The 13,068-nt window shown below is 44.7% G+C and overlaps 1 protein-coding gene across 1 annotated transcript in view; it reads right to left on the bottom strand.

Annotated features, from left to right (window-relative positions):
• The window catches only part of KLHL15 (kelch like family member 15), a 207,252-nt gene that overhangs the window by 70,142 nt on the left and 124,042 nt on the right, over positions 1-13,068 (bottom strand). The window contains exon 2 of the mRNA XM_078657787.1: positions 10,831-11,542. Coding sequence (XP_078513913.1) covers positions 10,831-11,535 — 705 coding nt within the window. The 5' untranslated portion in view covers positions 11,536-11,542. The remainder of the gene's footprint in view (positions 1-10,830; positions 11,543-13,068) is intronic.

The following is a 13,068-nucleotide window of genomic DNA, read 5'->3' as shown; positions in this document are numbered from 1 at the left end:
GGTCCCGAAGTCTGGCGCTGCCCCTCGCATGATCATCGCCCGCATGCTTAATTACAGGGATAGAGACACGATCTTGAGGCTGGCCAGAGAACTGGGTAAAATTACGCACCAAGGGAACACGCTGGAATTTTATCCGGATCACACAATGGCGGTGCAACTTGCTCGGAAGGAATTCGCTCCGGTAAAAAAGAAGCTGAGGGAACTTGGCCTGGAATATGCCATGTTATATCCGGCGAAACTCAAAATCATCACTGGCGGGAAACCGGTCATACTTCAGACGATGCAGGCGGCACACGAATATGTTAAACAGCAAGTAAAACGACGAAAGCAGCAAGAAAGGAATGAACCAACGAGCGATGTGGAATGACCGAGGTTATTTGTGCACAGGCTGATCTGAACTACGATGCTTACGGACTAACTGTGAGTACAGACCATGGAATTGTGATGCCGTAAGGAAGACGTTTGGCAAGCGAGTACCGGCAGTACTGTGAGCAAAGAAGGAAGCTGGGTAGACTAGCGGAGGGGAGAGGGTGGCCGCAGACTGGTGACAGGCACCCTGGCTGGTACTGTCGTCCTACTACTCACCGGCAAGAGAGAAAGGGTCGGTGCCATGGCTCCACACGTCAGCTGCACCGCCGCGTTTATATGCGGGAACTCTAATGGGCAGTTACTGCACTGTTTCATATATGCTGATTAACTTGAGGGGATTAGGGGTTATTACACACATGCATAATAACGAATACTATACGTGCGACTGTCCACATCCACTACGTGGATGGTGATGTGTGAACCTGGCGACACCCCCATGCGGGTGTACCCCAAAACATGTTCGACACCAAAGTTACAGTTTGTTTGGGGATGGCTTTGGCGAAGTTTGGGAGCTAAAGTGGGAGGGGGGTGGGCGGGAAGTTTGAGATACACCCGAATGCAGCCTCTGTATCTGAGAAGCATGGCGAACTCCTTGATCATACTTGGACATGGGGATGTTGTTAATGTACGGAATAAACCACTGTCACTTTCGGAAGCAGTGAGATGTCACACGACGCACACATACTACTCAATGCGGGCTCCATGCCAGCAATGCGTAATATCTCTACACGAGCATGCTAATGGCCAGTAATAGTACCCTCAAATTTCTCACATGGAATGTGCGAGGTCTAGGTAACCCGAAAAAAATCAGGAGATTGTTTGCTTACTTTGACAGATTGCAAATTAACATTGTTTTTTTACAGGAAACACACTTGGGTCGGGATGGCACATCTACGCTGGGTACTAAATGGGCTGAATCTGTGACCAACTCCAATTACTCGTCCTACTCCAGAGGGGTGGGCATACTGATTAAAAAGGGGACTGGCTTTGAGATAACACAGGTACACAGAGATGCAGATGGGAGAAGCGTGGCGATAGCTGGCACGGTCAGGCGACAAAAGCTACTATTAGTGAACACATATGGTCCTAATGTGGATGACCCGGGGTTTTTCAGTACAGTGTGGCACCTCATCACTGATATGCAGACGACTCACGTGATATGGGGAGGAGATTTCAATGTTACACTGCAGGACACGCTAGATAGAGCAGAGCATACGTTGGAACAGCATGGGAATGCCAAAACAATGCTGAAGGACGCAATGGAGGACCTACATATGGTTGATATGTGGAGGTCACGTAACCCAGGGCTGCAAATGGCGTCACACATACATGCAGCAAACAATAGTTGGTCTAGGCTAGATTACTGGCTGGGCACACAAGAAGTACTGTCCTGGGTTGTAGATATCAAACACTTACCACGTACACTTTCTGATCACAATCCGGTACTGTTCGAAATAGCCATCCCATATTACGATCCACCACCCTTCACTTGGCGCTTCAACGCAGCCGCATTGCGGGACCCCATATACGTTGACACAATACAGAGGGCGATTGTAGATTACTTTGAAATTAACAGCCCATCAACAGAGGACCCAGGTTTGCTGTGGGAGGCCTTTAAGGCTACAATTCGGGGTATCTGTATCAGTACGACTTCAGGCATTCTCAGGGATATACGGCAGCAACTCCACGCGCGTGAAAAGGCCATCCAGACACTGGAGCACACATATACCCAGACGGGAGACACTGCAGTATTGAGGGACATTCAGACGCTGTTAACGGAACACGATCAATTTGCAACTGACGAACTTAACTATGTGTCCAAGCGAGCCACGGCTAGACGATATGGGGAAGGAGGTAGACCCGGTAGGGAACTGGCCGCGAAGATCTGCGCAGGTAAAACGCCACAGAATATAGCGTCCATCAGTACTGACACCGGGGAGACGGTCGCGGACATGAAGGGGATTCTGAGGGAATTTATGAACACATACGGCGCACTATATAGGGCACGCCCTTCACCCCCACAGGCAGAACTATTGAATTATATGGAAGATATAGAAATGGCATGGCTAGCCGACGGACATAGGAAATATTTAGAACGCCCCATAACGGTGGAGGAGGTTACAGACACCATTAAGCGGTTACCTAATAACAAAGCACCGGGGCCAGATGGCTTTGTAACGGAATTCTATAAGACATACGCAGACTTACTAGCCCCGCACCTAGTGCGACTATATGGGGCGGCACATGAGGCCCAGACACTACCAGCCTCTCTGAGGGAAGCCCTACTCATCACGTTGTTGAAGCCTGGCAAGGAAGTGGATAAATGCGACTCATACCGCCCTCTCTCCTTATTAAATGTAGACACCAAAATAATAGCTAGTCTACTGGCGGACAGGTTAAAACCACTTATGCCATTAGTGATCAGGCCAGATCAGTCTGGATTTATCCCCGACAGGGCCACCTCACATAACACCCGCACACTATTTGCATTGGCACACTATTTGGCCCCGGAGACAAAGGCCGTGGCAGTGTTACTTGACGCTGCTAAGGCATTTGACACCATTAGCTGGCCCTTTATCCAGGCAGTGCTGGTGCGTATGGGATTCCCTTTAATATTCCTGGGATGGATAGCGATGCTATACAACAACCTAACGGCACGCATCCGTGTGAACCGGTACATATCAGAACCCATTCAAATATGCAGAGGAACTCGGCAAGGGTGTCCACTCTCGCCGATGCTCTTCGCCTTGGTGTTAGAGCCACTGGCCTGCAAAATCCGGCAACACCACCACTACTCGGCGATTCAACTGCCCTCCAGGCCAATCCATATCTCGTTATATGCGGATGACATGGTACTATATGTCAAACAGCCGGAACAACATCTCAATCCGCTTCTACGAGAGTACATAAAATTTGGCCTCCAATCCGGATTGCAGATAAACTGGAATAAATCCCTTGTCCTATCCCTGACAGACAGCACAAGTCCGATAAAACTGGACTATCCGCTGGAATGGCAAGAGGACCCCACTAAATACTTGGGCATATGGTTCCACAGAGACCCGGAAGTGGTGATTAGAACGAATTACGGGCGGACCATTTCATCCCTGGAGGAAAAAATTAAAAGATGGAACAGGCTACCTCTATCATTGGCAGACAGGGCAGCAATTGTCAAAATGGTGCTACTGCCAAAATTCCTATATTTATTTAACAATATTCCGATCAAACCTCCGGCTGCTGTATTCCGAAATATCAGAACGCTAGTACTTAATTTGCTTTGGGCGGGGAAGCAGGCAAGAATGGAACTGCGTACCATGACGCTGCCATATGCCAGGGGGGGCTTCAAAGTGCCAGACTTATATTTATATTACCTATGCGCGCAGGCGCAATACGCACACTTCTGGTACCACGAGGTTCCATTTCTGACACATGTGGCCGTGGAAGCCGGAGACGCAGACCCGATCCCACTAGCAAGCATACTGACACATAAACGCACCAGGCTGCACGACCATGACATTAATCCGGTGAACGCCACTTCGGAGGCATGGAGGCTGATGGGTAAAGTAGCTAACAGCCTACCACTATATGCACCAACACTTCCACTGGCACATCACCCTGCCCTTTCGGTGACGCAGGAGCGGGTAGGCATGGATCTATTTAGACGGGCGGGAATAGACACTCTGGGGGATCTATACAAAGATGGAGCATTCCAGACATTAGATAAGTTACAATACATCAGGAACCCATCCCCACTGTTTAGTTTCAACCACTTTCGACTGCAGAGAGCGCTTCGGGAACACTACCCTTCACATCCAGAAGAGCCTCCAACCTTTGCGCCCCTGCAACTACTCCTCACCACACCAACGGCGTCCCATCTAGTGTCCAAACTGTATGCGGCTATGCAAGAGGCGGTGGGGGAACATACACACAGGGCCAGGGACAAATGGAGCGCTGTACTTGCAGAACCCCTAACAGATGTAGAATGGGAATCCTCTTGCATGCTCACAGGTATGCTAACATCGAACGGGAACCTGAAAATTATACATTATAAATATTTGCATCAGGTGTACCACACGCCTCAGAGACTGTATAAATATGGTTTGAGGGATGATTCTCAATGTTGCAGATGTAAACAGGAGGATGCAGACTTCATGCATCTAGCATGGCATTGCTGTAAAGTGGCTGGATTTTGGGAACAAGTTGTGAAAATTTTGAATGATATGCTTGGGGTTTCCATGCTGTGTGATCCGAAAATCTGTTTACTGGGTATTGTTCCGCAACTGAGAGCCTTGAAACGCAAATTTTGTGCAATTGCACTACTGCTGGCTAAGAGAAGGGTGTCTCTCCACTGGAACAGCAAGAGGGCTCCAGAAGTAAAGCAATGGATTAGGGATATGGTTTATTGTCGGGACACGCTCGCCACATACGAGGAGGAGTTGCCGGGCGGCTCTAGGCCTAAGGACTATTGGGGGTACCTACGTGCCTATTTGCTAATACATGGTGAGACAGAATCGGAAACAGGCGTGGAGTGAGGTACACACCTAGCGGTGACAATGAGATGCACAAAATTCTGTACTACTGGCTTTGAGGAGGGAGGATGCTGTGATGCAGCATGGCTGTAACAAGGGGAAATCTACATGTTGGGTGTTGCACTGTTATGTTTGATTAAGTTAAGTATATAAAGGTGAAAAGGTAAGATTACTGATGTGTACCTAAGCAACTACAGCACTGACAAACAAATGGGAGCTAAACAAATATCACGCCGCCGGTCCGCTGGATGTCGGCTGATGGGCCGTGTACAATTGCTGAAAAATGATTTCGAAAGTGAACATACATAGCCGGCCCATAGCGGTTGTAGGCAATTACACTGTATATGATTTTCGTTTTTGTATATGCTGATCAGTGCATAGATCTTCTTACACCAATAAATAAATTTAAAAAAAAAAAAAGTGCTCTAGTCAAGGGGATAGTCGACATGATTAAGGAAGGTATTTCTTATGAGACTATCCCTAGAGATGAGACACTAGTCTACATGGGATGGAACATGACTGGATATGGAGCTACTCTGAGTGAGAAACAGCAAGCTAAGAGATCGTCCCCGATTTGGATTGTACCCCATCAGGGTCATCTGTGTCTGCAAGGTAATGGCACGAATCCCAGGGCTCAGTTAGGGAAGAGTGTCTGTACTGAAACGTATATGTTTGGATCTCAGACTTCCCCTGCGTTTTTAGCAGCTAAGGGTACCTATTTCATCTGCCATGATAGAGCCTATACATGGTTGCCCTCTGACTTTTCGGGCTCCTGTTTTGTTTCCTTCCTGTTGCCTCCCACCTACACAGCAGCGGCAGACTACCACAGGACAAGGATAGTTAGAGGTGTCTTGAGTGAAGAGGACACTGCAGGTCCAGAATTTGGTGACTTTGCAAAGGGTTTTCTGCCGTTCTGGGGATCCATGGCTAACAGCAGGAACATAAGGCAATTGACAAGGGTAGTTGAGTCCACCGTGATTGAAACTGCTGGTGCCCTTAGTAACTTGACTGCTGAGCTCCAGTCGGATCGGCTTATGACCCTTCAGAACAGGGCCGCTTTAGATGTCATCCTTGCAGACCGAGGTGGGGTATGCAGATTGATCCAATCTAGTTGCTGTATCTTCATCCCTGATAACGCTCCAACAGTGTACCAGGCCATCTCCAAACTACATAAGATTTCCGAATCTATTCATGTGGATAAAGGAGATTGGTCGCTAATGGGATGGTTCTGGGAACTGATATCCGCCTGGGGATGGAAAATTCTAATGGTCATTGGGATGGTCTTAGCCATTCTTTTCCTGTTCTGTCTATGCATACAGTGTGCTCCTGCAATATGTGGCCTCTGTGTTACATCATGTGTAAGGAAGCCTGTGTCAAGAGATGAACTAAGTACTAGAATGATGTTACAGCAACATCTCAATGACTTTAGGAATATAGATCTGGACTCAGACTAACATGAGGATAGATTAATTGCCTATGTAAGGGCAAAAGGAGGGTTTGTGGTTCTGAAAATTCTGGATTCGTGTAATCGTTCTGGACTCGAGAATTAAAACTTCGTCGAAACATGACGAATTTGGTATCAAAAGACCGAGAATGACGAGCACATCATGTACATATATTTTCAGCATATTCGAGTGACGATTTCACCTCGAAATCGTCATTTTCGTTCTGAACCCTTGGCTCCCATTTATGTGTTGCCCTTTACATAGGCCTTTATCCAGTTGAATTCAATTCCACAAGGACACATACTCCTTAATCGACTTTTCTATGACCTGTGCAAGTTGGAACCATTGCCCCAGGCCGAACTCGTTAGGTCAGTTCCCCTCCCAGTGGCCGAGCAAGATAGCATCAAGGCTCAACAAGCCATAAAACCATTTCAGCACGCACACCTGCCGTATCTTGCTCACATCTGTCTCTACTCTTTTGCTTCACTTACTTTTATGGTGGGGAGGTGCCTGTTTTATTGGGGGTCCACTGATATCTGATGAAATGTTGGGCCTTGCCGGGTGATTTGTTATGGGCAGCACGACGTGAAATATGTACATGTCATCATGACTCTGCTTTTCTTTTGTAAACCAATAACTGTAAATGACATACTACAAATTCGAAGAATGTTTGCCTGAAGCTGAATATTCTGTATAAAGAGAGAAGCCTGACTTTGTAAATTCGAGCAGTCTCCTGAGAATATACTTCCCTGTGTTGTACTTCTAGGACACTTGTTACCTTGGTTGCAGCCAATAAACCAATCTTTGACTTCACCTAGAAGACTCTGAGTTTCTGTGGTCTGGATCAGGAAGAACCCGAGGTCTCTGGGTGTACCCTGACACCGCTGGGTTACCGGTTCTGTGCCGGTTCTTAAAAACCCAGTACCTCACGTTACTTATGCTTGCGCAACTAAAAAGCATACAAAAATTAATAAAATACTACTATAAGTACATAAAACTGTAAGAATGGTTTAACCAATCATTTGGTTAATCAGAGGGGATCCAGTAAATGACAGAGCTTCATGCCAAGTGGATGATCACCTGGTGGCCATCCTTTCGTGAAATGGTGAGCCTCTAATCTAAGACACTGTATAAACACTCACGTTGTCTTTAAAATACTACTTTTACATTGTAAACACGAATTAAACTTGCCAAAAGAAATCAAATATTAGCCACCACGGGCAAGTAAGTCCTGGAGCAGATGCATGATGGTAATTATTGGTTTAATTAATTTGTGCTCAGTGCTCTATTTAATGAATGGCACTGTTAACTCCTAGTAACAGTGCTGAGGTATTAGCTAGTCTTCTGTTTGCTTTTACTTTGGCAAGTGTACCAGTGCTATCTTCAATGGCAGATAAACGTTGCAGCCTCAGTCATGAGTTATCTGGCAGAGATATCAAGTAGTGCAAGACACCTGAAAATATCAGTTGTATGCATACTCAAGGACACACATGTGAAGACTAGAGGTCTGCTATATTCCCAAAGACCTGTTAATTAAAACTGATTTTAAAGTATGTTCAAAACCACCTGATAACCAAACCATTCTGAAAACTAGAAATGTAATATGCGCAAAACATAGGTTTGATCCAATACTCGCAAGTTAGCAAGGTTTGGATGCCCAAAAATGGAATCAGTTCTTAAGATGTTGTAATGCTAAACTTGCAAGAGTTGGCAATAAGATGAAAGAAAAAAGCTCTTTGTTCTGCCTACACCTGTCATGCCACCCAGGTGCCAGTGTTTGATTTTGAATGTCTGTTCTCAGAGTTCAGTGAAGAAAAATAACTTGCTTACCGTATCATTTTCTGGGTCTGAGGCAGAAAGTTCAACAACTATTTAGACTATCAATGAGTGGCTTACTAAAGTAACCACATAACTTTATTTATCGGTACTTGTAGAGCGCAACATTCATTCAAAGGGACATCACGGCGCTAAGACAAAGCAGAGTGCAGGCAATTGTAAAGATTCTAATTGTCAGGTTAGTAACTGGGGAATAGGTGGGTTTTTAGTTTTTTTCTAAACATTAGGTAATCTTTAGTCAGGAGTAGTTCCGGTGGGAGTTTGTTCCAGAGGACCGCTGCTGACTTTGAGAAAGATCGGTCACCCTCCTGACTTTAGTCGTGCGCTTGACTGATGGCGGGATCTCAGACTACGCGAAGGTACAAAAATCTAATTTACCATGTAGGATTTGCGGGCCTGTTTTATATAGCGATCTATGTGCATAGCACATGAGCTTAAAGTTGGCTCTTTAGCGTACGGGTAGCCAGTGTAACTCCTTCATGCAGAAGGAAGCTGAACTGTATCTGCTCTTGTTACAGATCAGTTTAGCGGCGGAGTTTTGGACCACTTGGAGTCTGGTGAAAAGATAATCAGCCATGCCAACATACAGTGCATTGCCATAGTCCAGCCTTCAGTTTAAAGGGATCCAGGGAAAGAGTCTTCTAAAGAGTTTTAATGAAGCAAAGCTTTTCCCGCACAATAGGCGCACTTGATTCTGCAAGGATGGGACGTCATCAAAGAAGATGCCCAAATTCTTAGCAGCCTGCCTCGGTTCAGGGGCAGTGCCTAACGCTTGGGGCCACCAACTATAATCCCAGATTACATGTGCGCCTCCGGAAAGTAGGATCTCTGATTTTCCGGCATTTAGTTTTAAGCAATGCCCAGACATCCGAATAGACTATACAAAGACCAACGCGACTAATTTTCCCTAGATATAAGTGCCCACTTACCGAAATACCAAACGTCCCCCTCCTCCTCATCCCCACTCACCTGCCAACTACACATGCCCTTTTACGCAACACATACCAACATGCACATAGGCCCACTGATCAGGTCCACCAAGATGACACTAAATACACACAAATGCAGTCCCACATGCATATCAATTTGCCTACTCACACACCTACACATATTTACTCACCTATCATGTGTACACCACACTCAGCAAATACAGGGTACAACCACACTCATAAGGATCTTCCTGATTAGGTGCCTGATAAACAGGGGCCATTCAACCCAAGCATTACATACTACCACTGTCAACCACACACATACTTATTATACTAGCCCTCCACTCTCAATCCTGCTCACATAACAGGCACACACTCACCTGCTTAGTGATTACACTGATCCACCCAGCAGATATACCTTAAGTTTAGCCCAGACATTCGCTCACAATTCCATATACAAAGGCACCTGATCTACCTACTCAAAGGCTCCAGCACAAAAGATACACTCACCAAAGGCTTATTTATACATACACAATACTGCCACAAAGTCCTATAACAAGGAAGCTTTTTGTGTATTCTACAACTGTGCTAGACCTGGTCATCAGCAGCTCCAGATTGTATATTTGCTGCAGAAGGGGTATTATCAAAGGCTCAGAGAATCTAATACCAACAAGTTAAATGTAGCCTTTCATAATCCACATGGAGTAAAAAAATATATATGCTATGTAAAAGTCATGTGACATTTTGTAAATTTCAAAGGCAGAAAAGCAGCATGTAAGCACTCATTGTCATCTTTCAAACATCATGAGATGTATAATTTGTAATGTGAGGCTTTATCTTAAAGTTAATTGGGGTTCTATCATAAACCTTCATTATCTAAAATGTTTGTTTGAACTGTAGGGTTTGACAATTAATTGCACTAAAGATACGAAGCAGAAAAAGCAAATGAATTTGAAGTATTGGAAGGGTCTAAATACCTTTTAAGAGTCCCAATTCCAAGTGCCCAAAGTTCCCTTTCAAAGACAGGTACTTTGATCAGACAACATTAGTTAGCAGCATCTACAGATTAAATACAGGACCGCTTTTCTACAAAGCTTTAAAGTACTCTTGCACTTTTGTTCAACCTCCTTTCCAAAGACCCACAGCCATAATGAGGAAAATAATCATGCTCAAAGTGTTTCTCCACTAACCTGCAAAAGAAGTAACCAAACCTTTTTTAGGGTCGCTCACAAACTTTGGAATCACATCTTGCTTGCTCTCGGAATATATACCCAACATCAGTTCGGGCTACACAAATCCAAGCTCTTCACTGACTTCCTTTCTGACTAAACAATATAGAAATACAGCTGGTCCCAGTCTGAGCAGACTGGATGGTATACCATGTTGCATCTTTTAACACCAATTACAAAACTCATTGCTAGTTAAAATAATCTATGTACAGCCCTATTACAGATTGCCAACTATAAATTTATCCTTTTAAAAAACATGGACACATTTTAAATTGCTGCTAAAATGGAAACATAGAAACAAGTCACAAAGTCTCCAAACCAACCCATTTTATTAACGAAAATAATTCCCTACAAAGCTCGCAGACACATTCTTTAAGAGATTGTTGCTCTTATTTCTGTGCTTATTTGTCCTAGCAGGTTCGGGAATCTTACCTATTGTTGGCATGCTGCCCTAGCTAAGTGATGAATCCTGACTACTGCTTTCAAATGCACCAACCTTCTCAAACACACTGGATGGTGTCATCAAGCAAAACCTGATGTTCTGTATGATGGTGTCGGTGTGCCTCCAGCGTCTCCTATCGTGCCGCAGCCAAGCCTGAACTGACTCGTATAGCTCTATCTCAGGAAACCTGCTCAGCAGGTCATTCTCCAGATAGCTCATGAGCTTCTCAAAGCTTAGGTATGATAGAAAGTCAGGTCTGGACATTAGTGGAACAAAGTTTTCCAGCAGAAATGTATCCAGCTTCTCTCGGACTCCCTCGATGTTGACGCTGAAGTCATCCAGGAGTCTCATGATTTCTGCACAGTTGTCCAAGCATATTTTCACCATCAAGAAAGAACAGCAAAACTTCACCACCTCTGTCAACTGGACATACATGGCTGCTTGCAGAATTTCGTGAACAGTAGCCATGCTCAGCTCAATGTTTCCGTAATACATAAACTGCAGGACGTGGCTGAAGCCTGTAGCAGTGAGACCCTTTAGGTGGATTTTGTCTTGGTCACGCTCGCGCATGTCTGCTGTAAACATAATGCGGAAGTAATCGCTCTGTGTTGCAAGCAAAGCTTTGTGGGCTTGAAACTGGTGATCTTCGATGACAAGAGTCACATCAAGAAGCAGTCCTTCTTCATACAGTGCTCTAAACCCAGCAGACACACTGGTATCATGGATGGAGGAACTATACCCTTCCACGTCCCCTGCCATGAATTACCTGAAAAACAAGCATAAATATCCATTTACTGATGCTCTTGTATATCACAAGACAGAGACTTTAACAAGTAAGCATAGGGCCAAGACAAATGCATGCCAAGGCTTTCAACTTTGACAAGACAGCATTAAATTGCAAAACGTGACAGATTTATCAAAAACAGCAGAGGTAACTGATCTCAGTATAGGGTCTACAATACTACCGTTCTTCACAATCCCCGAGAAAGCTTACATTTTCTTTCAAACCTATTAAATTGGTCCAGTCTGTAACTACCCGATGCGATGAATGATTCAAATATAATAAATTAAATGTGGACTCCTAAATGGCAAAGTGAACTGTTGACTGATGGTGTTTTATAATTCATTTGATGGAAAGGGCTTCCATCACAAAACATCCGATAGGAAAACTGCATTTATGTATTAGATAAAGATCTGGGTTATAACTATGAGTGTTAGGTGCTTTCACAGAATTACGCATAATTTGGGGGAAATTGCACAAAATGCAAAACCAGCATACAACATAGAGTGGAATGTGTTCATTTGGAAGCAAGGATTCATTTGGGGCAACAAAAAAGAAAACAAGCATTTACAATGCAATAGGTCTCGCAATTACGCAAGTTTGAGCTATTGCCATTGTAAATGACAATGCCTTTTATTTATGTTTTTGTTTGTAAAACATACATAAATAGCATTGTCATTTACCATGCTAAGAGCTCAAACTTGCGTAAGTGCGAGACCTATTGCATTGTAAATGCTTGTGCTTACAGGTCCCAGACACGTTTTCACCCTGTCTTAGCTTGAAAGACATCTTCTCCCTGTGTCCCAAGATGTAATGCTCCTCTATCCACAAGTTTCTGCTGTCGTGACGTTGCAGAACTGCATCACGATTGCAGCTGCCACAGTTTGTCGCTACCAGGGGTAGGTTGACCAGGCGTACCGGATTTGCCAGGATGGTCGCTGTTTTTCACCAGCTGTCCGGACAGATTTCGAGAAGTTTAGCTCATGTCCCGGTTTTTGGAGAGGCTCGACTAAAAACTGGGGTGAGGTTTTCTTTATGTTTTACAAAGCGGGGATAGTTAGCCGTTGGTCCAAGAAAGCGAATTAATTCACATGCAAGCTACTGGGTTTGAAAATAGCATCTTATATATGTTCTTACTGCCTGTTTTGTAATTCTCTGCTGAGGAGCGCTGTCATTCTGTGCGCTCGCTTAACGTAACATTATAGTCCTTCTTCTAATTTTTTTTAATGTCCCGTTTTTTTGCTTTAAAATTCTGGTCACCCTAGCCAGGGCAGAAGCGAGCTCAATGCGCCACTGCTGCTGAAAGCTACGCTTGCAAAACTTCGCTAGAGCCCCCCGTCTGCCTCCTCCTCTCTCTCTCGCACTCTGTCAGAAACCAGCCGCATGCATGCACACCTCCAGTGACCTGCTAGAGCAAACATGGCAGCTTATGGAGTGATAAATAAAACAAGTACACAATAAGTTCCGACCCATGACACATTCTGAACCAATCTTCTTTCCTGTGGATCCTC

Source organism: Lissotriton helveticus, chromosome 8, assembly GCF_964261635.1.
Source record: "Lissotriton helveticus chromosome 8, aLisHel1.1, whole genome shotgun sequence".
Taxonomy (NCBI): Eukaryota; Metazoa; Chordata; class Amphibia; order Caudata; family Salamandridae; genus Lissotriton; species Lissotriton helveticus.
This window is presented reverse-complemented; position numbering and strand designations above follow the sequence as displayed.